Here is a 25,590-nt window from a genome sequence, read left to right as displayed (position 1 = left end):
CCCATGGAGCTTTTTGCCTGGTCCAAACTCCTGCAGATGTGCGCTGCTCTCCATTTCTGCCTCGAGGAATGCGGAAAATCAGGATTTGAATGCACAGCAAGAGCACACACCTTTATGAATCTTAGGACCTGCTAAAACTGAAGATTTACGTAATGTACCTTTGGACGGGGCTCATTTTGTTCCCTTCTGGGAAGGAGATCCCAGCTGGTGCATTTATTTTTTTCTGCAAGAAGAGGAATTGGCTTTTTTTTTTTTGCCTGAAAGGGGCTTTTTGTTTTGTTTTGCATAAGCAACATCTACTAATTACAGCGTTTTGCTCTTGCTTTTATTTCCCTTGTGCACAACCAGAGTGCTTGGAGGAGGACTGCCTGCCCTGGGGAGGGCAGGGATGCTGAGCTCTCTGCAAGTATAGAAGAGAAACTTTTTGCTTGCTTGCTGCTACCAAATAAACTCATTTATTCTCCTGGCTACTTGGCCACTATTTTGGAAAGAAAAGCTCCACCACCTTTGAAATGAGAATTGGGTTTTTTTTCCTGAATTTGCTGAGTCCTTGGTATGCCTATTGTTAGCAGAGTTGTTACAGCCTGTTAGCGTGCGGGGAGAAAGCAGCAAAATTTGTATTTTTTCTCCCAATTATCAATTAGTTAAATATCAGTCCCAAAGCATAATTAATTTGGGGGGTGGTAGTGGTATTTTCCCCCTGAGGCACCTGCCATCGGATAGTTCCTGGCCAGCTCAGAGGCTGCCTGGCCAGGCTAATTATTTTATACTTTGTAATGCGAGCCACGTGCGTTGTTGGTCTCGTTCCTAGATTGATGCAGAGGTGCTGATCCAAGCACCGCAGACCCCAGCTGCCGGGAGGAATCCATGAGCGCACGACCTCGGCTATGGACATCGTCCTGTCGGATTTTGTTCGCTCAACAGGGGCAGAGCCGGGACTGGCTAGAGACCTGCTCGAAGGTAAATAAAATTGGAAATAAAAGAAGGGAAGAGCCAGGCAGTGGCTGACGGGGAGCTGGTTGGAAAAAAGGGGTTGTGAGAGGGGCAGGGAGCTGCCGGCCGGACCCCCAGGGCTGGTGGTTGGCAAGTGCGATGATGTAGATACTAAAATGGTGCCATCGGCAGCACAGCTGGTGAAATTCTGCCTTGGTTTCTTGTTACGCGTCCATCAGGTAATGAATTTCAAACATTGGGAAAGAGAACAGATCAACCGGGAGTGTGGTTTCCCTTCCTTCGTCCTCTCTGTTCATGCGAGTTGTTTGCTGCCAGCAGCAAAATTTAAGGGTTTTTTTTCTTTATAGCAGCGATGCCTTCAGAAGGGTCAAAGGATTAGCACTGGGTGAAGGCTGCCTGCGTTTTGAGAGCAATACAAGGGTAATTATATAGGCAAAACCGTGCTGTTACTGGTATATCTTGTTCTGCTTGTGAAGGTGGTTTGATCATGCCGATATAAATTGCTGTTTTGTCGGTGCCAGTGACCTCTCCTGGCAGAGCATCCCCTTAGAGCCCCATTTACACCCAGCGTGGGAGGCTCGTACTGAACAGGATCAGTTGGTTTAAGGTGATGGAGATGCTTAGGATGCTCAGGAGTTGAATGCAAGCATCGTCTGCGTTCAGTCAGTTTGCTTTTAAATGGGCAAGCCAGCCCTCAACAGCCTTGGCATGCCGGGCTGGCAGCTTTCCAGTGCTTTACCTATTTTTTTACGTGCGTATGTTTGCCCTAAAATAGAGCATAATACTGGCTTTCTCAAAAACTCCATAAGATGGAGAAGTTGCTCATTAGCGATCACATTTAGTTGAAGGCTGCAGGTAACTTTTTTCACCCTGTACTTATAGCGATGGGAAGGGTACAGGAGAAAGGATACTAAGGCTTAATTTTGGGGCTGTAAACTTGCTCGCGAGCATTGCCTTTGGGTTAATGTTGACAAAAGGATGGTGAGTAAATACTGGCATGTGCTGTAATGCTGGAGGACAGAAACATTGCTTGAGAAGCAGAGCTGTTCGTACATAATTAACCAATCTGTAATTATAATGCAAGACCATACTTGCTGTGTTCCTTCCTATCATCCCTTTTCTTGTATAATACAGGTCATTTTTGTGGTTGCTTGAACCTGGGACCAACTGATGCTCCTGCAGCATCCGCACCGGCTCCCCAGCTGCTGCTGCTCCGGATGCTCTAGCAATAATGAATTCAAAGCCCTGAAACTGTTGCTAGAATCTGTGTCTTTAGGCAATTTGCTCCACCTACTTGGCTCTAGCTCTCCTCCTTGGCTCGGCACTCACAGCATTGATTCGTAGCTTTTTCCTCTTCAAAACTCCCATTAGCTTTGCTGGGTTCAGTGCTTCACCCTTTAATTTTCACAGCTGAGCGTCATCTCGGCGGAAGTCTGGCAAGTTGTGGGTTTTGTGGTGTGTTTATGTTCTGGTTTCTGGGTTTAGGTTGCTTTGTTTCATGTCAGGATTTCTAATATTATCTTTTGGAAGAAATATTTAGGCTTGCAATAGAAAAGGTTAAAGCAGATAATTCCTAAAACTCTCCATCTCCTGCTTGGCGCATGGGTTGATTTCTTTTGACAACGGTAGTTTTAGCTCATTTTCATGATGTGCTGCTGAGTCGCTGCTATTTCTCCTGCAGCCTCAGTGGACCTGACAACTCCAGGGGTGGAAATGAGGGAAAACGCAGAGATTTTTCTTTTTTGAGTGGATATTAGTGAAAGCAGACAGATAAAATAGATGTATGAAGTGGATTATTCAGGTGTGAAGTTTGAGGGCGATATGAGCGATTTAAGTCATGTTTTCTGCCTGCGGTTTGAGTTCCGTGCGTGTGTCGAGTGAAGTCGCTGTCTGGTGGCAAGGACAGGTCTTCTGAATGATCATCTTCACCACCACTCTGCTCTCCAGCACCGCTGGAAACCCATCACCTCCACAGCAAAGGATTGCAGCGTACAAAAGCACACAAAGCTGAAGAACTGGGGGAGAAGGGAACACAGTAATTGGCAAAATTATTTAGATTCTGCTCTCTAAAATCCAAGTTTCCAAACTTTTGGTTTTTTCTCAATTTCTGAAGCGGCTGCTGGTTGAGAAATGCAGCTGCAATGGGTCAGTGTCGCTGGTGTAGCCTCCTGTTGCTGACATGCTAAAGCAAATAGTGATGCGACAGCAAATTTAATTTTAATCTGATGGGTCATTCTCATTCCTTGATACTGATTCATTATTTCATTTTAAAAAAAAAAGGCAAAAACAAAACAAAAAAATCCCCTTGACTCAAAAGATAAAGCTTAAAATAACTTTCCGTTTGGAGTCAGTCATTAAATGCTGTAAATTACATCTCTCAAAAGAATTTAAATACTTGAGAAGCTTATTTCCTTTAGGGAATTAGACATAATGACTTCTTTTATTGTCCATGAGCTATCATATAAACCAATTGGCGGTTTATATATCTTTCCTGTAGTGGAGTTACTATATATAAAGTTGGCTTTCTTTCTACAGTTTCTGCTAACTTGCTAATTTAAGAGCCTAGATTACCAGTGTTCATAAAAAAAAAGAAAAATCAGTTTTCCTAAATGTAAGCCATATGGTAGACTTTTTTTTTTTTTTTTTTTTTTTTTGCTATGTATTCTTGCCTTTGGAAGACAGTGGCTTCTAAAAGGTCAATTTATTGCATACTGGAAGACTTCAGCGCATTAATTTATTATTATGTTCTTGCAGCTTGCTGGGTAGTGTTAAAAGGAAATGGAACTGCTTTAAGGATTCACTCAACTCCACGAAGTTCAGGCTGTTTTGCTGAACAATTTATCTGTCCAGTAATGACACAAGCCTGCTGTAAAGTCTTCTGGATACCGCCCAGCCCGGCTGGCACCTTGCTTGCCTCTGTATTTCAGGTGCCAGCTCAAAAAGAGTTGGGCGGCTGCTTCTTAAACCACATGCAGAGATTTCAAATTCGTGTTACAAATCATCAGCTTTTAAAGTTGGGTGTTTTTGCTCTAGCATTACCCTGCGATGAATTGGGGTAGAGAGAGCTGTTAGCTTTGTCAGCAAAGAAGTGGTGCCTACATCGTGATGGATGATGTTCACGGCGGTTGGCGAGTTATAAAACAAAGCACTCGGTGTGATCTGAAGCAATTGGCCACTGGGTTTATATAGATGCTAGTGGACATGACACAGCCTGACCTTCCATTTCCCTTTCCTAAGGGCAAAATTATGTTTATTTTCCTCCGGTCCCATGCTGTGCTCAGTGTATGCTGTTATGGTGACCCTGCCTTTCTTCATTTTACAGCCAGGAATCTTCTCCTGGCAAAATTATCTCCCAGACCAGATGTCAGGAAGAAATGTTTTACGCTGTGGGTGGTGAGCCACTGGCCCAGGTTGCCCAGAGAGGTGGTTGATGCCCCATCACTGGAGACATTCGTGGTCGGATTGGATGGGGCTCTGAGCAACCTGATTGAGTGGGAGGTGTCCCCGCTCATGGTGGGAGGGGTCGGACTAGGTGACCTTTAAAGGTCCCTTTCAACCCAAACTAATCTATAATCCTGTGATTCTGTGAAAATTCGAGGTCTTTGGACCTTTGTTTAGGTTTTGCAGATGTCCAGCAACCAAGAGCAGTAGCTCCCTCTAAGCTCTGGACGTGTCTCTGCACACGCGAGGTATAAACCATCCATATAACCTGAGGCAGTAGAGCCAATGCTTTCTGGGCACTTCAGGTTTGTGGTTCTATCTTTTCTAGAAATGCAAATTCTGGACAGATGTATAGTGACCAGCTGAACGAGTCGTGCTGCACCCTGCTTGCCTCCTTGTTTCAGCTAGACAGCCTTTGTGCTTCGTGATAAACTGCACTCTTAATAGTTTCTAGTGTTTTAGGAACTGACTTGATTTCTTTCTTGTGTGATGGTGACCACTATTGATACCTTCCCATCCAGGCAAGAACTGGGACCTGAGCGCAGCCCTGAGTGACTTTGAACAGCTAAGGCAAGTGCATGCTGGCAACCTACCCCATTCCTTCAACGAAGGACGCAACTATAAACCCCCTGAAAAAGAGGCAGCCCGTCCCGGGCGACCGCCGCTCCAGCGGCAGGATGATATCGTGCAAGGTCAGTGTCACAAAAATGATATGGATCAATTAAATCTTCCTTCTGGTGCCTGAAATGTTTATATGCTGGAGCAATCCGGCCACTTGCAACCAAAAAATACTAGCTGAAGGCAGCGATTTGATAATTGCTTCTGCGAGGTTTGCAGCTTCTGCACCATTGAGGTGTTTTTTCATCTTCCTTCTCCTCTCAGAAAAACGCTTGTCTCGAGGCATTTCCCATGCCAGCTCGACCATCGTCTCCCTGGCCCGGTCCCACGTCTCCAGCAACGGCAGCAGCGAACATCTGCTGGAGATGCCCATCTGCACCTTCCAGCTGCCTGACCTCACCGTGTACACGGAGGACTTCCGCACCTTCATCGAGCGAGACCTCATCGAGCAGTCGATGCTGGTGGCGCTGGAGCAAGCTGGTAAGTGCTTTTTTTATTGCTAATACACTGTGGCGGTGGCAGTTTTGCAGCAGTACCAACGGGAACGAGCCTAAGGCTGCAGAGAAGCGAGCCCATTGCAAGGATGTGTATCTGATAGGTATTATTTCATCCCTTTTCATAGCGCAGTGCAAGAGTTGAGTAAGAGCCTGCTTCGCTTTGCCTGCAGACACTGAATGTAAATAAATGGTGGATGTTGTCATCGCTCATGTAGCTGAATGGTAACGCTCAAAAAAAAGTTGCATTATCTCACCCCCTGAGCTTCCCTGTGCCCTGCGCCATCCCATCAGCCTTACTGAGAGAAGGGGGAAAAAGAAATTCCTGCATAACACAAACAGTAGCTCATCACCGCTGACAAATATTAGAAGCAATTACAAACATTTGAGGTTCATGATGCGTTTTACATCCAGGAAAACTCATCTGCTGGCTTTCTGTTTGCCTGGAGAGGAACCACCTTACGAGTGCAGATGGTTTTGTTTTCCAACATGCTGTTTTCTTCCTGAATAGTTGCTAGGTGATCTCTAAATAAGATTTAGAGGGAGAATGAATGGGACCTCCATGCTGGCAGAGAAAACCTAATACATGTTACCAGGACAGCTTACATGGGGTGGGGGGCAGAAGGACACCAGGCAAGATCTCAGGAGCCTTTACACCTCTCCTTTGCTTCTGTCACCAATGCATATACCTAGAAAACTATTCCTTCAGAGAAGACACATATTCTTAATGTCAAATTTTAGCCCTCTTCTGCTCAAGTGTTCCTGTAATAAGTATTCTCATGTTTTGGAAATGAACACTTGATCCAAGCGATCTCGTTACAGCAGCATTGCTCTTTGTCGATGGCGAAGCTGTCATGTCTAATGCAAATAAAACACACTGATCTACATCTGAGCAGAGTCGGGGGGGTATTGGATTGCTGTGTTTCAGCACAAACGCTGGGTGAGGGAACTAGGGGTGGCTGTGCTTTTTCATCCGTGTGCTGGAGATGCTTCCTGGCAGGCTGAGACAACGTTAACATTAAGTAACTGATTTTTAGAAAATGCCTTTTGAAGACTAAAGTGTATCTGCATTATGTATGTGCATTTGTTATAAATGGGTGTTTATCTTTAATAAAGGGCTGTACTGCATATATAGAATATTCCAAGTGTAATTCAAAGTAGGGTTTTGAGCGTGGTGGTGTGATCTATGGTGACTCCGTTATTAATTTAGTACGTGCTGTCCTTAGGGGATTAAGCAAATATTTTATAGAGCAATAAATGTTCAGATACTCTTCTCCTCCTATCCAGAGATCCCTTTACCCCACTGTGATGGAGTAAGTGCGCTTTAAAGTGGCTGTAAATTGTAATGACATCCTCTTAAAGCTTTTAATGTGCTCAGTTGTATGAAAAGGTCTTGGTGAAGCTCAAAATTTGGCCCTTGCCGCAACCTGAGCGTTCTTTGTCGCAAACCTAAATGGATTAAGCTTTGCCCTATATTTTGAAGATGCAGAGTGGTTTTTCTCGTTGCACACATGGAGGAGCAGTCGGCGGTGCCTTGCCCACGGCTATTAAAAAAAACCAAACAAACAAACAAACAAAAAACAAACACCAAAAAAACCCCCAGAATCGGGAAGAGCTGAAAGAAACCCCTGGGTTTGATGGCTTTTCCTTGGCTCCGAGGTCAGGCTTTCTCCCTGGAGCCAGGGACACGGTGCCAAGCACGCCTTCCAAAGTCCCCCAGCCTATTGGCAAGAAACCTCCCACTTCACACTTGAGCCTAATATTTAATAAACATCTGTAGGTGGACTATTAAAAGCTGCTGAGTTAAGAGATCAGCGTGCTTGCTTTGCTGCAGGAACGACATCGAAGGAACAGCAAATGGGTTCCTCGTTCTTGGGGCATAAATGTCCCATGTCTCAGAGTGGGCAATCAAAGAAATAGGTGCCTTGGTGATGCATCACCTGGGGTGTTTGAGAAGCTTTTCAGCCTGGGTTTAGCCCATGCATGAGCAGAGGCACTTGTGTACACGTACCCCTCTCTGTCTTACCTACCTAGCATCCGACTTGCAAATATTTTCGCCCATAAGTCATTGGCCAGACTGGTTCCCTTAGCAGGAGAGACGAGCTCAGGTCTGGGTCCACCTTGCTTCAAAAGGCAGGTAAAACCTTCTCAGAAGTTGGGTGCTGGGCTCTGCCCACGGCGCAGTACCACTGCTGCGATGCCTTCAGCCCCTCCGCTGTCATCCTCAGCAGCAAGACTGGGAGGCTGAGCCTGTGCTGCGGAGGAGGACGACTGAGTTCTTGGTGAGATGCCCGCTGCCGTGGGTTGCATCATTTTGGCAGGCAGAGCGATAGCAGGGTTGGTTGGAAGCCTTCGATTCCCATCCTTTCCGAAACATGGGAGAAAGTAGCTACCAATGTGTACATGCACTCGGAACAAGCTCTTGTTGCTGCCAGATCCTGAAAGGAAAAATGTTTTCTGCAGGTGTTGCTTTCATCAAAGAGATGGGGTCCAGATTAGATAAGGAGACTACAGATGAATTATCTCATTTTAGCTACATGAAGTGAGCTTGCTTCAGCATAGATGCCACTTTTTTCTAGCTGCTCTCCTTTTCCGGTCTCTTTTTTAGCTCAATTCTAGGTGGTGAACCTGCTTCTTCACCACCACTGGTGATTCAGCAGCTGGGGAAAGCCCCAGTGGTCTGTAGTCACTGCACAGAGGTTGTGGTGGGTGTTCATATTGGACCTGTCACGTCAGCCCAAGGAGCACAAGGCCAAGTCATCCCCAGAATACTACCTTTGTCACGCAGAGAGGATGGCCTTGTAATTAGGGCGCTGGGTTCCCTCGTAGCCTTAGGGGAGCCATTTGGTTTTTCGATGCGTCAATCCACGTCTTTGGGCTGGGAGGAGCACGGTCTTTGTTCCTTCCTATCGCCGTGACCTATTTAGATGGTTCCTGTTAGAAGAAACAACCGCCTTTTACCAAATGTACACCTTTGGGCGTAGGTTCCTGATCTCTGCTGGGACGAACAGATGTTCTGTAGCAAAACCAGCAGCAGGGCAAAACTGGACCCTGTAAGAGTCGTGGTGCTGGATGCAGAGGAAGTGTCTTGGTGCCGGTGGACTCTTTCAGATGGGCAGAAGCACTGTCGCTGACCTTGCCGCTCAAGCGATGGTTGCAGGAAGATCCCTTGAATCCAGTGATCTTTCTCGTAGAGCTTTCAGGGTTTGTTCCTAATAACCGCGTGCAGAGAAATATGTTGTTTTAAATGCTTCTAGGGGGCCTCTTGGCATTTGCACCACCTTGGTAGGAGCAAAACATTCAGAGAAGGGTTTGGGGAATGTGGTTTCTTTCGAGATGACTTCTCTTGCGTAACTGGAAATCTGTACAAATTACTCTGCCTGCCTTGCTGGAGATGTGCGCAGCACGGCGTGACCGCACGCTGCAAATAGAAATGCCTCCCCAAGGTGTGTCCCCTCTGAATCAGACCCGACTCAGCTCAACGAGAGGTTGCACAACCTCCGAAGCGCTGACCAGAGATGCAGACACCCCAGAGCACCCCACCCCAGCTGTTAAGAAGAGCAGCAAATTCTTCAGGAGCGATGTGAAATGGATTTTTAGAAAAAACAAGCAGCTCGGCGCTCCCTACAGTAGCATTACATTTTGGTTAGCTTTTGTGAGACGCTGTTTTGCTGCTCGGTTTGCTCCTCTGGCCCCGTGCCACTTGGCACGGGCTTGTGACTTCACCGTGCCAGGAGCTATATTGAGTGAAAATAGCCGGCTTTTCCGAGTGGAGCTATTGTCCCGAGGCTGTGTACTAAACACTTTTCAACTCCAATGGGTTCCTTTCCCGATGCCGAGAAAAGAAACCACCCGCCTGGCGTTGCAGTTAGCGCTGCGTTTTTATGTTTTCCTGTGTTTATCAGTGTTTAAAAAACAAGTTTTCTGTATTTAGCTCTTCCACAGCTGCTGTTGCTGAGGTTGTGCAAACAATTTCAAGAAATCCTGTGTTTGAGAGCGGGGGTCCCTGGCAGGGACCTTGCTCGGGAGCAGGGAGAAGTTCGTTAGAAATGCTGGAAATGGGCTGGTTTTCTGCAAGAGCAATTTAAATGCAACTCGTTGGAAGCCTGAACAGCATCTACCAGCCAAAAAAATGCCTCTTGCACAGGATGTGCGGCAGAAAAGCTACTGGAAAAAGTTGCAGCCAAGGAAGACAGCGCCTGTTTTTGAGGGCATAGCAGAGTGAGACGCAGGCTGGGTTGTAAGTTCAAAGTCCTAATTCAGCCCAACTCCGTTTCCTTGATAAATGTTTAACCTCCAGTTGCACCATACTTGACTGCAGTGTGTATGTTAATTTTTTCCCAGCTTCTATTTTTAGATGCTCTTGACTTGGATTACTACAAGTGCCTTATATTACTAAAAAGCTGCTATTTTTAAACGGCGTAAAGCACTGTCAGTTTGCATTTTCATTGGTAAAGCTGCTGGGATCAGCAAAAGTCCCTGAGAATTGTACCTAAACCAGTGAACAAGGAAAAAATGACTGCCGTGAGGTGGTTTAAATAGGGGTGATTTGGTTATGAGAAGAATCGAAAAGAGGTTAACTGGAGAAGCTGTTGGGCACCATTTGTGACAGGCACTTAAGGAGGTGTTTTCAGCCTGGTGGTTTTGAGGGGTTTGAAATAAGTAGGGTGGGGGGAGAAATGGAGAGGAGGAGAGCGCTGGTCTGGGTTAAAGTCCTGGCTGGGCTGGCTCCTGTTTCTAACTAATTCTAATTTGTGTGACTTTAAGTTCAGCCTGGCCATTTCCCTGCATCCCCATGAAGTTTTGCACTCCAATCTCCCCTTTTTGTTGCTTTATTACCATCTTGAATCCTTCCTTCTTCCAGCCGCGGGATGGGTCTATAACTGCTCGTCTCTTTGGGTGCTCCCCTGCAAATTAAGCAGGTTTCAATCCTCGTTGGCGTTTTTTGAAGGGATGAACGCAGCCGTCCCACGTTGTGTAACGGGCCCCGTTTTCACGCTCTCAAATATTCCCACAGGTCGTCTGAACTGGTGGGCGAATGTGGATCCCAGTTGCCAAAGGCTGCTTCCCCTGGCCACCACCGGTGACGGGAACTGCCTGCTCCATGCCGCCTCCCTGGGTAAGAGCTTGACTTAATTCACGGCAGGTGAAATAATAAACCAGTTCACTTCAGACCCAGTAACATGCACCGTGCTGGTGCCACCTCCCTTCGCCGGCTGAGGCTGGGGAAGAGGCTGTGTTGGGAGGAGAGCCCAGGACCATCGTTTAGGAGCAGGACCAAGCGTTTCCCATCCATTCCTGCAGGAAACCGGGATGCTGCCACTCATCCCGGCCACTGCGGCAGTGGGTGTGCGAGCAGTCGTGATGCTCAGGCTCTGTGGGAGAGGAATGGGTTGAAGGAAACAGGGCACCAGTAGCCTGTGTACTTCTGAAATACCTCTCCCTTTCCATTTGGCAAGTTTCCCTCTATTTCTGAAGGAAATGTGAAATAACGGAGCCACCCCTTCCCTCTTCTTGCACGTTGAAGTTTCAGGAGCTCAGGTTTTCTCCAGCGACTTCATCTTGTCAAGTGTGACCATAGTAAATTTTCTGAGGTTTCCAGACTTTGAAATCAGCAGGGTTGTGTATTTCCTTCCTATTTGTATTTCAGACACAGCGCAACCACAGTCTTCTTTAATCTGGTCTTGTTTTCCCATCAGACACTGACGTAAAGGAGCGTGTAATTTTGTGAACAAATATTTTGCTGCATCTGTAAGATGCTTTAGAGTTGAAAGCAGAGGTGGCAGCATCTCCATTTAGCTGCATGAAAACTTGCCACAGGTGGAAAAATGCAGGCTTTGAACGAGGAGTTTTGTTATTTAGATTGAGAAACTTGCATTCTCTGCCTCTGTTTCCCAGTTTAGCCACTTCCCCTGGTTTGTGGCAGGTTGCAGGACCTCAGCAGATCGATGGAGCGATGCCAGCTGCTGCTAATCCTCTGCTGCTGTTTCTTCCCCCCCCATGCAGGTATGTGGGGTTTCCACGATAGAGATCTCATGCTTCGCAAATCCCTTTACACCTTGATGGATAAAGGCATGGAAAGGGAAGCCCTGAAGCGGAGGTGGCGTTGGCAGCAAACGCAGCAGAACAAGGAGGTAGGAACCAGACCGAACACAGTCCTCTGTGCTGAGGAGAAAGTCTTGATAAAATATCCCATGGGTCTGAGAGATGCTTCCTATCATGATAAAGTCTGTCTTGAATTTTGGGCAACTCCCTGCCTTGTGGTACTTGGCTATACCATGACAAGGCGTATCCTTTGATCTAAACTATGGCGACATTCTCTTTATTACAAGGTAGGAAAATTCTTTATTAGAGCCATGTTATGCCCAATATTGATGGAAAACAAATGTTACCTTCAGGCATTTAATATCCAGCAGGATGTGCTGGGCTTTTAAGAGAAAAACAACGCTGCGGTGTAGGTCTCTCCAGCGATAAAGATCAGCAAGATGCGCCTCGGTCAAAGCATGGAGCAAACTCCTTCACCAAAAAAGGAAATTCATGAGCCTGCCACATTAAAGGCTTTTCAAAGCTGTGACACGGGCCCCCCCCCGAAAGCAGGGAGGTGACTTTGTCAAGGTGGAAAGTTTTACCGGATGTCCTCACATGGTGAGAGACAGCCCGTCTGTGTCGAGAGGGTTTTGTGAACAGGGTAAACTTTTGTTTTCACCTGACACTGAAGGATGTTGTTTACTCTCCAGCTTCCTTTTTATTTTTGGAAGGGCACAAAGATTCATATCTTGACAATTTGAAAAAATATGTATTTCCCTGTTTGAAATTCCCACAGAGTAGTTAGAATGGTGCATTTTAGTAGAGGATGTAGTGCATTTTAATAGAGCATGTAGTACTGCCGCAGTAAAATGCAGCAGTAGTTGAAGCAGAGTAGTTAATAAATTATCAGAGATTTTACTGCTATTAAAAGCATGCTTTTATGCATCTCTCTAAACTGCATGCTCTAGAATTAGCCGTCAGCAAAGTACTGTGACTTGCAGATCTTAAAAGGACTTGAAAATACTCAGGGTATAGGATGGGGTGGTGTCGTGCCCTGGTCCTCAGCACAAGCCAAAGATCCCGGCAGTGGATGTGGGATGCAGGTAGTGCAATGGTCCAGGAATTGCACGTACCGCTTAAGCAGTTGGCTGGAAGTCGAGGATTATGAGCTCCTCCTTTCCAAATAAGCTCTGAAAGAAGCAGCCCAGGGTGATGGATGCTGCTCTGAATTTCACAACCCGCTGTGGGTGCAATATTCTCCTCCCATGCTTTGCTTCACAAGCTTTAAATCAGCGATGAAAGAATTTGTGTTGATGACATAACCAGGAGCAGAGACACTTAATCAATACCTTACAGAACAAAGCAGAGCGCTGAACATGCCATCAGTTACTTCTGGTGCACAGCTCGATGGCTTTCTTGGCAGCTTTGAGGACTTAGGATGTTGTGTTTGGATGCTGGAGCTCAGATTATGGAGCTGGGGAAAGGAGGAGGGTAAGGCTGCTGCCCTTCCTGTTGCGTTTCTCAGCTTATGGCCTTAAATACAGGAGGCTTGAGCTTAGCTTTGTGCACGGTCTTGTGTTTTTAAGGTATTTCTCCCCTTCCTTGGGATGGATATGGCTTCTGATACCTTTCAACTCTGGGATTGTGTTGGAAGCTGTTTGAAAAGCTTCTGCGTTAAGGAGGAAAGGTGTAATTCCTGAATCTAATGCTTGATGCAGGCTTTATAAAGTAGGGTGGTTGTACCGAAGGCAATGTATTCTGTCGATAGACCGTTATGGATCTGGCTTCAGAGCATCGCAGCTTTTCAAGGAGAGGGCTTTGCCCTACGTGGGTTTCCCTTGCCATGCCTCCTCAGTGGACAGTGATGTCTCATATCATGCACGGTGTGATTGTGGAATGGACATTTTGCAATGATAATGTAAGGAAATGTGAGTAAAATGCAGCTTCACCGTGTGTTGAAATAGCAAAGCAACCCTTGAATTGAATATTTATAGATGCTATGGTGTCTTCATTGTTTTCTGAAGGAAAATAAATTCTGTATTTTAGCTAGTCCAATTATCTGTCCCACTGTCTCTTGTCAATAGATCATGTCATCTTTAATACTGGAAGGATTTAGTGTAAGAGTAAAGGTTTCCTCTCATTCTGTGGGTTGAAATGTTTACTTCCACCCTGCAAAAGGCAAACTTCCGTTTCAGGCAGGTTTTCTCCCTGGCTGGCTTGAGAACACAGATTTGGAAGTGTGCACTTTTTTGCATAATATATTAATTATTTTTGCATAAATCCATAGAGAAAAGTTGTGGCTGTGTGCATAAAAGTACGCTGCAGAGATTGGAAAATACTGACTTCAAAGATTTTGGGTTTTATTTGCCATTTTCCAGTCTGGTCTTGTTTACACTGAAGAGGAGTGGCAGAAGGAGTGGAACGAGCTGATCAAGCTGGCATCCAGTGAGCCTCGTGTACACTACGGCACCAACGGGGGCAGCTGTGGAGGGTACGTGGAGGGGACTGAATTAAAAAAGAATACATCTAGATGTAAAACACAAAAAATATTTTCCTTCAGTGTACAGCTCGGGATAATTCTCAAGGGCAGGTCAAAGGACAAGGCTGGGGATTGCTGCTTTGGTCCAGCTTGTAGGGTTTTAAGGGGAAGGATTGAAGGATCATGGGGAACAACGAGAAGTCCATAAAGCATCACAGGAAATTATTTAAATGCTGCCTGACCCCTTTTTGTGGGGTAACGCATACACTGAACAGAAAACTAATCTTTTCTCGTGTTTCATCATGTTGATGTCTCCAAACCGAGAGTAAGAAACAAAAGTTGAGAATTTCTGCAGTGCTCACTCTGTATTTCAAGGGCACTTTATTGCCGCATCTGTCCCAAACAAACACTACTTTTGAGACTCTTTAGATAAGAGACTCCCAGAAGTGCCAAGCAGCAATGTGGTATTTCCTGGGTACAACCCTTGTCTTAGAATAGGGCATTTTGGGGGGATCTACATCTAAAATCTCAAATTAGAGCCGAGATCAAAGTTAGTGCTATTAATATGATCTGCCTCTACGTGGCTGCCTATAAAGACCTCATCCTGTTTTTAAAAGCAAGGATTAAATACTCAAGGGGTGAAAATTAATTTCTCATTTCCCAAAGTGTTGAAAGCTCTGAAGAGCCGGTGTACGAGAGCCTGGAGGAGTTTCACGTCTTCGTCCTCGCCCACGTGTTGAAGAGACCCATAGTGGTGGTGGCAGACACGATGCTGCGGGACTCAGGGGGAGAAGGTAAGAATTGCACTCTCTTTTAAAAGTCTTTATGAATCATGCATGCTCAAACTGTGTGTTTGCACTCTATCAGCATGTTTTCACAGGGTCTTTTTGCTCAATGAAGCTGGATCTTGAATCGGAGAGCAAAGGACAGGGTGCGTTAAACTGCTGCAGGGTGCTGTGGGTGATTCCCATGAAGGGCATGAGAAACACAGCTCAGCATCGCAGTCTGATCTTTTGCTATTTCTAAGAGCATCCACGTGATGGGGGTTTTTTCTACCTCTTTTGCCGCCACACGTGTGTGTACAGATGGGAAATTCCGTTCCCTGCATGTCATATTTTCCACTAGCAGACTTAATTTCCTGTCAGAAAAGATTAATCAATTGCCATCATTCTGTATGCAGGTTTTAAGTTGTCTTGTGGAGGAGTGAAGAAGGGTTTTTTATAGAAAATACAGGCTCATTTTGCAACTGTGTTCCTCCAGATGTAAAATAGATGTCTATTTTGGGCTGTGGTTTATTTTTTTTAGTGTCCCTCGAGCTGACAGATGATTGCAGGTGAAACCTTGAATGAAGCAAACAGCTTGTTCCGGAGCAATTTCAGTATAAACAACTCCTAACTCTTTAACCTATTGTGAAAACTAACCACCCTGATTTCTTTCCAGCCTTTGCCCCTATTCCCTTTGGAGGGATCTATCTTCCCCTGGAAGTCCCAGCCAACAAATGCCATCGTTCTCCATTGGTCCTGGCTTACGACCAAGCCCATTTTTCTGCCCTGGTATCCATGGAGCAGAAGGAACCCACAAAAGATCAAGGTAGGTGGTAAACAAGATTTATATCAATATAGCATCGAGAGCAGCCCTATGGAGAAGGACTTGGGGGTACAGGTGGGTGACAAATGGGACCTGAGCTGGCAATGTGCACTGACAGCCCAGCAAGCCAACTGTTTCCTGGGCTGCATCACCAGCAGCATGGCCAACAGGTCGAGGGAGGGAATTCTGCCCCTCTGCTCCACTCTGGTGAGACGCCCCCTGGAGCTCTGGACCCAGCTCGGGGGTCCTCAGCGCAGGAAAGACACAGAGCTGTCGGAGTGGGTCCAGAGGGGGAACACAAAAATGATGCAAGGGCTGGAACACCTCTGCTATGGAGAGAGGCCAAGAGAGTTGGGGTTGTTCAGTCTGGAGAAGAGGAGGCTCCGGGGAGACCTTGTTGTGGTCTTTCAGTACTTATAAGAAAGATGGGGACAGACTTTTTAGTAGGGCCTGTAGCGATAGGACAAGGGGTGATGGTTTTACACTAGAAGAGGGGAAATTCAGACCAGATGTCAGGAAGAAATGTTTCACGCTGCAGGTGGGGAGGCACCAGCATAGGTTGCCCAGAGAGGTGGTCGATGCCCCATTGCTGGAGACATTCGAGGTTGGGTTGGACGGGGCTCTGAGCAATCTGATCGAGTGGGAGACGTCCCTGCTTATGGCAGGGGGGTTGGACTAGGTGACCTTTAAAGGTCCCTTCCAACCCAAACCATTCTGTGATTCTATGATGTTTCTATGATCCCAAGCATTGGCAATCGCCGTGTGATTTGGTGTGACACCAGTTGCCATCAGAGGTGATGTTGTTCTTGGCGGGCGCTCAGAGCTTGGCTGCCCATGTGAAAGGTTTGTCCTTTCAGGCATTAAAAGTGAGCTTTCTGTCCCTCATGCAGCTGTGATCCCCCTGACGGACTCCGAGCACAAGCTGCTCCCTGTGCACTTTGCCGTGGATCCCGGGAAGGAATGGCAGTGGGGAAAAGACGACAGTGACAATGTCAAGCTGGCCAGGTTGGTTAATGGCAAACCAGAGCGGTCCCAGCTGGAGGGTTCGTGGCTCTGTCCCCAGCTGGGGATTTCTTGTGGCTGGATGAAAGTTGTACTCAGGGTATGAACTTATTCAGTGGGGACAGAATGGCTTTTTCTTTTACTTTATTCTCTTCTGATGCCCTGATTTCGGTACATTTTGGGTAGGACTGTGACATCTCATGAGCTTCATTCCCACAAGGTGAAGAGTTGATTGCTCCAAATCCTAGAGCTCCAGACTGGGCGTAGCTCAGAAACGAGAAGCAGCAGAGGATCGGCTGTCATATTTACACAAAAAGAAGTGTATTTTTTCCATTGCTCTCTCCCCACTCAAAGATGACAAGTATCTCTGAGCGTGGGCCCTGGAACTGGGAGGGTGACTTGCAGTCAGACACCCTTCCTATTTTTGACTCAGACTAAGGGCAAGCATGTCAGGGTTTGGTAGTAGCGAGTTTCCTGTTATTGAGCCAAAAGGCAGCAGCAGTGGGTGTAGTGGTCAGAGCTGGGAGCATGACTTGTCCATCATCTGACTTTGGGTTAGGAAACCTAGAAACCTCCAAGATCAAAGTATTAAAATTCAGCACAGGTTTATACCGATACAGTTTCTCATTTTGAGGGGTTTGGAGCCCATGGAAAAGGCTCTGTCCCTGTTTTTACTGGAAAGAATTTTTTTTTTTGACAAATGGAAATTTTTGAGAAAACATCTTTACTCTTTTCTGAAGTTGTTTTCGTGGAGAGGAGAATCATTTTGAAACTACCTCTATTTAGATCTGAGACATCTGCTTTTTTGGTATTTGTCTCATGTGCAAGTAAGATTATTTGTCAAGTTCATTTTAATTTATAGCAAGCTTGATTTGGATATTCAGGAATCTTCTTATTTAGTCTTTTGGTTTTTAATTGAAAGGTTTGGAAGGCTACAAAAATGTCACCTTTTGTACTGCTGCTGTCTTGATGCAGTTATACCTGCTGTGTTAAAACATGCTTTTTAACATAAAGACAACAGGCAAATAACTAAATATAGAGGAGAGAACCTCAGTTATTAAAATGAAACTTAACTCTAACTTTTTTTTTATCCTTATTTTAAATTTTAGTGTGACGTTATCACTGGAAGCAAAGCTGCACTTGCTGCACAGCTACATGAATGTTAAATGGATCACATTGCCTTGTGACATGCAGGTAAAGAGACAAGGAGTATTTTCTTTACTCTTTAATTATTTAAACCTACTTTCTGCAGGGCAGCAGTCGTGAAGTCGTCAGCTGGCTTGCTCTCCTTCACGTGAGGTGATCTGTGCCTGCAGAAATTGCAGCTAATACTGCTCTGAGCAGATAAAAGACCTGCTTTTTTGCATGTGCACTATTTTCCTAGAGCTTTTCATGCCTGTTTTTACTCTTCATGCAAACTTGAAACGCAGCCCTTGTACATCCCGCAGGGCAGGCTCTTGTGTAGGTGGCTGGCAATGAAGACGATGCTGCCTGCTCCAAGACAAACACGAACTGTTGGTTTACAGCTGCCAGAAGCTGCCTTGAGACCCGTGGTTTGACTGTAGTTTTCCTGGGACCTTTCCTTGGCAGGAAAACTCCCGTCTGCTTCCCAAATCTCTCTGGTGGTGCGTTGGCAGATGGTGGTAGGTGCCTTGACAGCATGAAGGGTTGGTTTCCCCGCCCCCCCTTTTTAGGAGAAAACTCCCCGAAGTTGAATGCAAGCTGTTTTGGTCTGTTGGAAATTGTTGAGGTGTCATCTCTGTAGCAAAGCTCGAATGGTGATGTTTTGGTTGTGACCTCCTTAACTGGCCGCGTGCTCTCAGATGCTTTGCTTAGAAATACCGTAACCTGTCCCTATCTCGGCCTTATCGATGTACGAACTGTTGATGCGAAGGAACGGAGGATGCTGTGACCCTAGGGAAACGGGTGTCAGCTGTGCCCAGTGTGCTTCTGGGTGACCAGAGGGGGAATTTTTCGGCCCCGTCTTCACCAGTAGCACCTCTTCTTCTCTAGCTTTTCCCCTGGAACCTCTAGCAAGTTACGACATTTATGGATGTGCAGGACGGCTGCTGGGGACATGTCGCATTGAGGGTGTTTGAACATTGTCCCCTCCATTTTCCAAGCAAGCGCCTACTTCTCTGTTTCACCTTCAGCCTGAAAACACTTCTCCGAGGAACTTGCTGGACTTTGATATGTATGTTTTCTTTCTCCCTAGGCGCCTTTGGCCCAGCCAGAATCCCCTACAGCCTCCGCGGGCGATGACGCTCGTTCAGCTGCGGAGTCGGGAGAGTCAGACAAGGAGTCGGTCTGCAGCAGTTCAGCGAGCAATGGTGGCAGCAGGGGCTGCAAGGACAAAGAGAAACCAAAGAAAGAGCGAGAAAAGGATAAGGAAAAAGATAAAAAACGGGCAGACTCGGTTGCCAATAAGCTGGGCAGCTTCGGCAAGACTTTGGGAAGTAAGCTAAAAAAGAACATGGGTGGCTTGATGCACAGCAAAACTATCAAGGGAGGTGTGAGCAACGGGCAGGGGGATACCTTGGAGAAGAAGAAGAAAGGATCCTTGAAGTCCAGGAAAGGCAGCAAAGAGGAATCTTCTCAAGGAGACTTGTCAGCTCCTGTGGAGAAACCCTGCCCAGGTAAAGCAGCCCCTGAAAAGCCGGCGGACCCCTACAAGTACAGCAACGACGTTAGGCTGAGCCTGAGCATCCTCCGGGCTGCCATGCAGGGAGAGCGCAAGTTCATCTTTGCCGGCCACCTCAAGACAAGCAACCGGCACCAGTACCAGGAGGAGATGATCCAGCGGTACCTTCTGGATGCCGAGGAACGTTTTATGGCTGAGCAGAAACAAAAGGAGGCCGAGAAGAAGGCGCTGGGGAGCGCTGCTCCTGCCAAGAAGCTGGAGCTGGAGGCGAACACCCACAAGGGTGAGGAAGCGATGCTCACCCCCACTTACGCCCAGCCTCCCCCCACGTACACCATCCAGACCCCAGATCTGGCCATAGGCACTAAAATAGCAGCTTTTCCCTCTGGCTATTCAGGTGTTTTCACCTTTCCAAGACCCTCCATGGTGAACAGCATGGAAGGGTCGCACCCCCCCAGCTATCAAGACAGCAGGCGGCAGGTAGCTGGGGGGTCCTGCAGCAGCCTTCCTCCCTACGCTACCTTACCCAGACATTGCACCCAGGCGCGGCCGAATCCCTACCAAACCAGCCCTTCCCACCTGGGGAGATTCTCCCCCACGGACATGGACATCCATCCCACCTACCCGTCGGAGTGCGATGGCTCAACCTGCCTCCCCCCGCACAGCAACGGCTACAGGGAATACCTCGACCAGGAAAGCTCGCAGAAAGGAATGCCGGCAGACAAAAATAAAAGCCGAGTTCTTTATAACATTCAGCAGACCAAATGCAAGCAGCCAAACTGCAGTTTTTACGGACATCCAGAAACTGGGAATTTCTGCTCGTGCTGTTACAAAGAGGAGCTGAAACGCAAGGAGCGAGAGGCTCTAGTGCACAGGTTCTGAGCGCCCTGCCCTGGCGCTGATCTTGGGACCCATGAAAGATGGGGAATGCAATAATATATATATATATATATAATTTTTTTTAAACCCCCCCCCCCGCTCCTCTCCCTGTCTGTGGAAGGAGGGAGCAGGTATTTGGCTGGATGGGCTGAGAAATGAGATTTGGCTGGTGTGACAAAGGTGATGCAGGAGGGTGGTGGGAGGGATAGGGGGTGAGAAAAACCAGTTCCCCCCTCCCAGAGACCCTGCAGGAGGGAGGAGGATGCTTTTCAAGAGGCTTCTTCTGGCAAGGGGTGACTAGGATTAGCGGAGGGTGTGCTCAGGTTGGAGCACAGGGTGCAAGGGGGGGTTCTTCAAAACGATTCAATAAACCAGACCAAAGCTTTCGGAGAAGGCAAACAGGGAGCAGCGCCCTGCCGGGTCCTGCCAGCTGGACTCTGACGGCACTAACTGCCCAGAATTGAGTGAAAACACCCCAGCGATTTCAGTTTGAATGTGACAAACCTTTTAACTGAGATTTTTTTTTTTAACAGTTTTTATTTTATATTTCTTTTTGCTGGTACTGAGTGAAACTTAGTTGGAATTGGACGTTATTGGTTTTTTTTTTTGCAGTTGAACGCGTCCAAGCCCAGCCCCATTGGATGTCTCCGACCATCTCTTAGCAGCGGGCTTGGGGCTCTGCCCTTCCAATGGGCTCAACTCTGGTTTTAAAATGTTATTTTTAAACTCTTTTTTCTTGGGGTGGGAGGGAGACGGAGGGGTGGTCACAGTGCTTGAGTGGTTTTGAGGTTTTTTTCCTGCAGAAGTACTGTGCAAAACCATTCTGTTCGCGGTACGGTTGACCCGACTTAGTAAGAATTGAGACAAGAAACAAGGTCGGTGTCTCCACCCAGCAATAACCATCGGCATGGGGAAGTAGAGAGGACAAAGAGCATCCCGCAGCACCGGGAGGTAAATCTGCAGTGGGCTGCCAGGCGCTTGCAGCCATACGTGGACACACACACCCGCGATAACTCTTTCTACTTGAGCAAGCTACTTCTGTACTACCTCTGTTCTGCTGAATCGAATTAACTCGGCTCCATTTTGCTGAGCCATGTAACTGACCTTAGGCTGAGGAATATTAAAAGATATTTTTGATAATAGGGCTACAGAGCGAAACGTTAAGAAAAAACGAACCCGTAACTAATTTACGCACTCAATGTGGTCCACTATGTTCCCTTCTCCCCCTGTCCCAGCCCCTGCGGCATAGGATGAACCGTACGCTCCCGTTCACGTCTTGCAGGGTGGGTTTAACTTTAGCACTGCGATGTTTGCACAGATCGTTTTTTGGGGGTTTTTTTGGTTTGGTTTTTTTTTTTTTTTTTGTAACTACAGCTCCCAAACTGGACTCAATCCTGTATAGAGCGAGGTTCAGTGTTTTACCACGTGAAAATAAACATGAATTAGACTGATAATTTGAAGCTTTACAACATTCCCTCATTATTTTTTTTGTTTGTTTTTCAGAAGGCACCAAACTATGCAATCCCTTCCTGTGCTGATCCTGCCCGCTGCCCTTCCTGGTGAGAAGGGACGAGAGAACCGGGCAGAGGAGGTGAAAGTGTACTTAACACTGGAGAATCACCTGAAGCCTTATTCTCACAAATACCCTAAGGCTTGGTTCTAATGTACAAGTTTTACCACTTTAATATATATCTGAAAACCCACAAATTAAGGCCTTTTCTAGAGGAGGCAGCTGCACGGGGTCATTAAGCGTGGTCCTAATAGTTTGGGTCCAGCCATCGAAGCTGCTTGTGGGCAGATTGTAAATATCCCAGTGATGGTTAAACTCAGATTTCAATTGTTCTCTTTGGTTTTATTAAATCACTGAGCATAGATAAGCCTTGCCCAGCTGCATGATGCGAAAGGCCACCTTTAATCTATGATCGATGCAACCGAGGGTCGGCACTGGCTCCTGTAGGTGACGTGTCCTCTTATCTCAGAGCAAATGCCAGATAGCAAGTCTTTCCCTTAAATTGCAGTAAATCCGACGTACTTTAACCCAGGGGCAAGAATATAAAGCACTGGTTAAGCCCTGCAGGCTCTCACCCCGGTTACCCTGCAGCAGTCTCTTGGTTCACCCCAAATATTAAGCCAAAATGTTTAGAAAAACAAACAAAACCCTCACTATATGGGGGTCACTTGGTTTATATACCAGTTTCTGCCATTTATTTTTCCTGTAACCGGAGCGGCAGCTTTATTTTGGTTTGGGGAGTATTCCTTCGGCTACTGCTGAAAGCGATCGGAGCAGGGGATGCTCTGTGCCCCCCCCCAACCAAAGAACGTGGGCGCAGGAGGAGGGAAGGCAAAAGGCGATGCTTCACCAGCCATTCCTGGTTTTTTTTTGGGGGGGGGGGGATTTGTCTCTGTTTTGGTTAACTCCATCCTGCCACGGTGCCAAGCCAATGGATGCTGGAGGTTGCATTGCAGTGGGAAGAGCCTGGCGCTGATTTTTGGACCCACTCTCTGGAGGGGGGTTCCTTCCCGGCAACAAGCACCACCAGGAAATCTTGGCTGTTCACACAGCAGAGGTTATGGGCAGCTTTGCTTTAATTTTGTAAACGTGATGGAGTTGTGCGTAATACTGTCTTAGGGGAAAAAAAAAGGGGAATGCCAGCAGCAGGTACCCCATCTGCGCATCCTCCTAGAAGAAAATCATCTCAAATCCCAAATTCCCAGAGGTGCTGTCACTCTTCCTCCTCCTGAGGGTTTTTTTTTTTGGGGGGGGGAAGCATGTTTTGCTTTGTGTTGTTATTAACAAAGCTTGAGTGTAGTGTGGTCCCTCTCCGAGGACTGGGTAAGCCCGGATGGCTGCACTGGGGTGGGGATGCCAACCTTTCCCCATCCCATGGGCACCTGGAAGGGAAATGAGAAGGGGGCTCTTGTGCCACCCCGGCGCTGTGGTTAAGGAGGAAAAGGGCAAAGTTGTTCCCCAAAAAGTTGTTCTCCAGGTCTGGGGGGGGTTTGGACAGCCAGCCCTGCAGCCTTGGCACGCGCAGGGCTCCCAGCATGGTGGGATTTTGCAGGATCTTCAGTGCCCTGCGTTGTTGGGTTTTATTGCAGTTAGTAGAATCTGTAGCTTTTTTTAAATCCAAAGGGGGGTGGGGTGGGGGGTGAAGCCAACCAATTGAACTTCAGGCAAGGATGAAAAATCTTTGCAGAGTATTTTTGCTATGAAGGGCAGAGTTTTGGCTATTCCTCAAGCGCCTCATGAGCCCCAACCTCAGCTGGGTCACACCGAACCGGCTGCATTTCTTCAGAACCATGAAGGATTTTTTCAGGTCATTTTTGTTTCCTTTATGGTGAAACTAATTTTTTTTTTTCTTTTTTAAGGGACTGTTAAATGCAAATTATATTTATTGAAAGATGATATCCGCCAGGTCCTATTCATAAACACACTAAAGCCACTGCCCATGCAGTGTTTTGGGGGCATGGGACTGGATATTTTTCCTATTTTTTTTAAAGCAGGAAGCGAGAGCAACTCATACTCCAAAGTACCTTTCATGGAAGAAAAAGCACCAAACCTGCCCCCAGGAGGGTTTTTCTCCCATCGGCTGCGACGTGATCCTGAGGTCTTAAAATAAGTGCACTTAATGGTGTCGTTGGAAGAAACATTGCTGCCAGCAGGCCCTGGGTGCGGTAAAGATTTTCTTTAAGGGTGGGCAAAACCTATTAATGAGCATTTTATTTTGTTGAATGAGCATTTACCTTCACGTATGTTACCTGGCCCCTCCCTGGGGAAGGCTGATGGGATGCTTTGGTTATCACTAATCCTACAAGAAGTGACCTGAATTAATTCTGCAATTGTTTATTCACAAAAGACTTTTTTTTTTTTTTTTTTTTTTTAAATTAAATATTAGGTTGGTGATTTTTTTACTCCTTGTGAGCACCGCTGTAGCCAGCACTAGATGGCGCGTCGCAATCGGGCTGTACACCGCATCCTTCGTTTATGCTACCATAGATTCACTGACAATAAACAACATTCAACTAATTAAGCCCTGGGCAGCGGCCGTGCCTCTTTCCTCCACTTTGCCCCAGGGATTCAGCCCCAATGAGCTCTGGATGCCCCAACTCTTCGTGCCCCAAATTCCCTGCCTTCATCCCCTCCCGCATCAAGTTACTGGGTTTTTTTCTCTGCTGTGAAGCACGGCATCCTTTTTCCATCCTCTTTCCTCGGGACTGGGGAAGATTTCCTTCTATTTCAGTACCAAATTCAGGCTTTCATTTAAAAAAGAAACCACCACCTGCCGCCTCCATCAGCATTTTTGTCCATCCTCGCTGATTTTGGAGGAACCTTTTCCCCAGCTGCATTTGAAGGCCAGCACCCAGGGATGCTTTGAGCAATTTAATACCCAAGTAAGGCTTTGCCTAGCGTAAAGATAAAATCCAGCTGCTTGCTGGCATGAGGCGTTTTGGATGCTGAAGCTTTAAATAGGTTCAGAAAGAGGAAAAAATCACTCTGATGATGTTCATCAAGAGCTACAGCCCCATCGGTCCAGCCCTGGGCCTGCGAGTGGGGAAGGGTGGCTACGTCCTCGCCCCACACCACTGCGTTTGGGGCTGGTTGGGGCTGTTCGGAAACCCGTATGGCAGGGAGATGGGAGCAGTTTCCCACGGGATTTCTTTGCATTGGGATTTTCTGTTCCACCTCCCAGTGTTATTCCTTCCTCCCAGCATCAGTGAGTGCTGCACCATGCTCAGCACCACATCGGTGCGGGCTTGCCCGTGCCGGCCAATTTTCCTCCAGCTCTTGGGGTGGCCCGGGCTGACCCCAAGCTGCCGCGGATGCTGCCCTCACCTTGGAGAGCAGTCCTGGGTTAAAGCCCTGCAGGAAATTCCTCTTATCTGCCGGGGTGCTCCACCGGGTGATTTTCCTGCAGGAAGAAAATTGGGGTGCCTGAGCTTGCAGCCACCAAAGCTGGACCTGCCCCCAAAATCTGGGGGAAAATAGGCCAAAAATAAGATTTTTAGCTGGAGTGTGTGCTCCAACGGTGCTGGGTTTTTCTCTTGAGCCTGGTTTATGCCAGGGTTTATCCTGCCTTGTGCTGGCACCGGTGCCTCGGCTGCCCTGGTCCTGCCCCGGCAGGAGGAGCTGAGCTGAGGGGATTTGGGTTTTGGGGTCCCCGGGGGTTTTTTGGCAGTGGGGAGGTGGCAAAGGTGGCCCCAGGGCCACCATGCACCTGCTGCCAGCAGCAGGGTCAGGGGCCCAGGTCCCTGGGCCGCCTCGGCGAGGTTGGGGCCGGCGGGAGCCAGGCTCGCTTGGCACGGGTACCGGCAGCGTGCTGGTTTTTCCGGGGTTGGGAGGCGAAGGCCGTGCTTTGGCGATGAGTCACGGAGCAGCTTGTTCTTCCCCAGCAGAGCCGTGTCCCAAGGAGAGGCCGTGGGGCTGTGCGGGGCCCCCGTGTCAGCCAGCAGAAAGGCGAGGGGATGGG

At 47.3% G+C, this 25,590-nt stretch overlaps 1 protein-coding gene across 7 annotated transcripts in view; it reads left to right on the top strand.

Annotated features, from left to right (window-relative positions):
- OTUD7B (OTU deubiquitinase 7B) overlaps positions 1 to 20,997 on the top strand; it is a 35,120-nt gene extending 14,123 nt beyond the window's left edge. For all 7 annotated transcript variants that reach the window (XM_030024203.2, XM_030024198.2, XM_030024199.2 and 4 more), the window contains 11 exons: positions 812 to 960; positions 4,917 to 5,087; positions 5,278 to 5,493; positions 10,525 to 10,626; positions 11,514 to 11,641; positions 13,913 to 14,025; positions 14,680 to 14,807; positions 15,454 to 15,603; positions 16,491 to 16,605; positions 17,712 to 17,796; positions 18,818 to 20,997. In XM_030024203.2, the coding sequence (XP_029880063.1) occupies positions 888 to 960; positions 4,917 to 5,087; positions 5,278 to 5,493; positions 10,525 to 10,626; positions 11,514 to 11,641; positions 13,913 to 14,025; positions 14,680 to 14,807; positions 15,454 to 15,603; positions 16,491 to 16,605; positions 17,712 to 17,796; positions 18,818 to 20,125 (2,589 nt within the window). In that variant the 5' untranslated portion in view covers positions 812 to 887 and the 3' untranslated portion in view covers positions 20,126 to 20,997. The remainder of the gene's footprint in view (positions 1 to 811; positions 961 to 4,916; positions 5,088 to 5,277; positions 5,494 to 10,524; positions 10,627 to 11,513; positions 11,642 to 13,912; positions 14,026 to 14,679; positions 14,808 to 15,453; positions 15,604 to 16,490; positions 16,606 to 17,711; positions 17,797 to 18,817) is intronic.
- Positions 20,998 to 25,590: the final 4,593 nt, after the last annotated feature.

This window comes from Aquila chrysaetos, chromosome 9 (genome assembly GCF_900496995.4).
Source record: "Aquila chrysaetos chrysaetos chromosome 9, bAquChr1.4, whole genome shotgun sequence".
Lineage (NCBI taxonomy): Eukaryota > Metazoa > Chordata > Aves > Accipitriformes > Accipitridae > Aquila > Aquila chrysaetos.
Note: the sequence above shows the minus strand (reverse complement) of the source record. Positions and strands in the feature narration are given on the sequence as shown.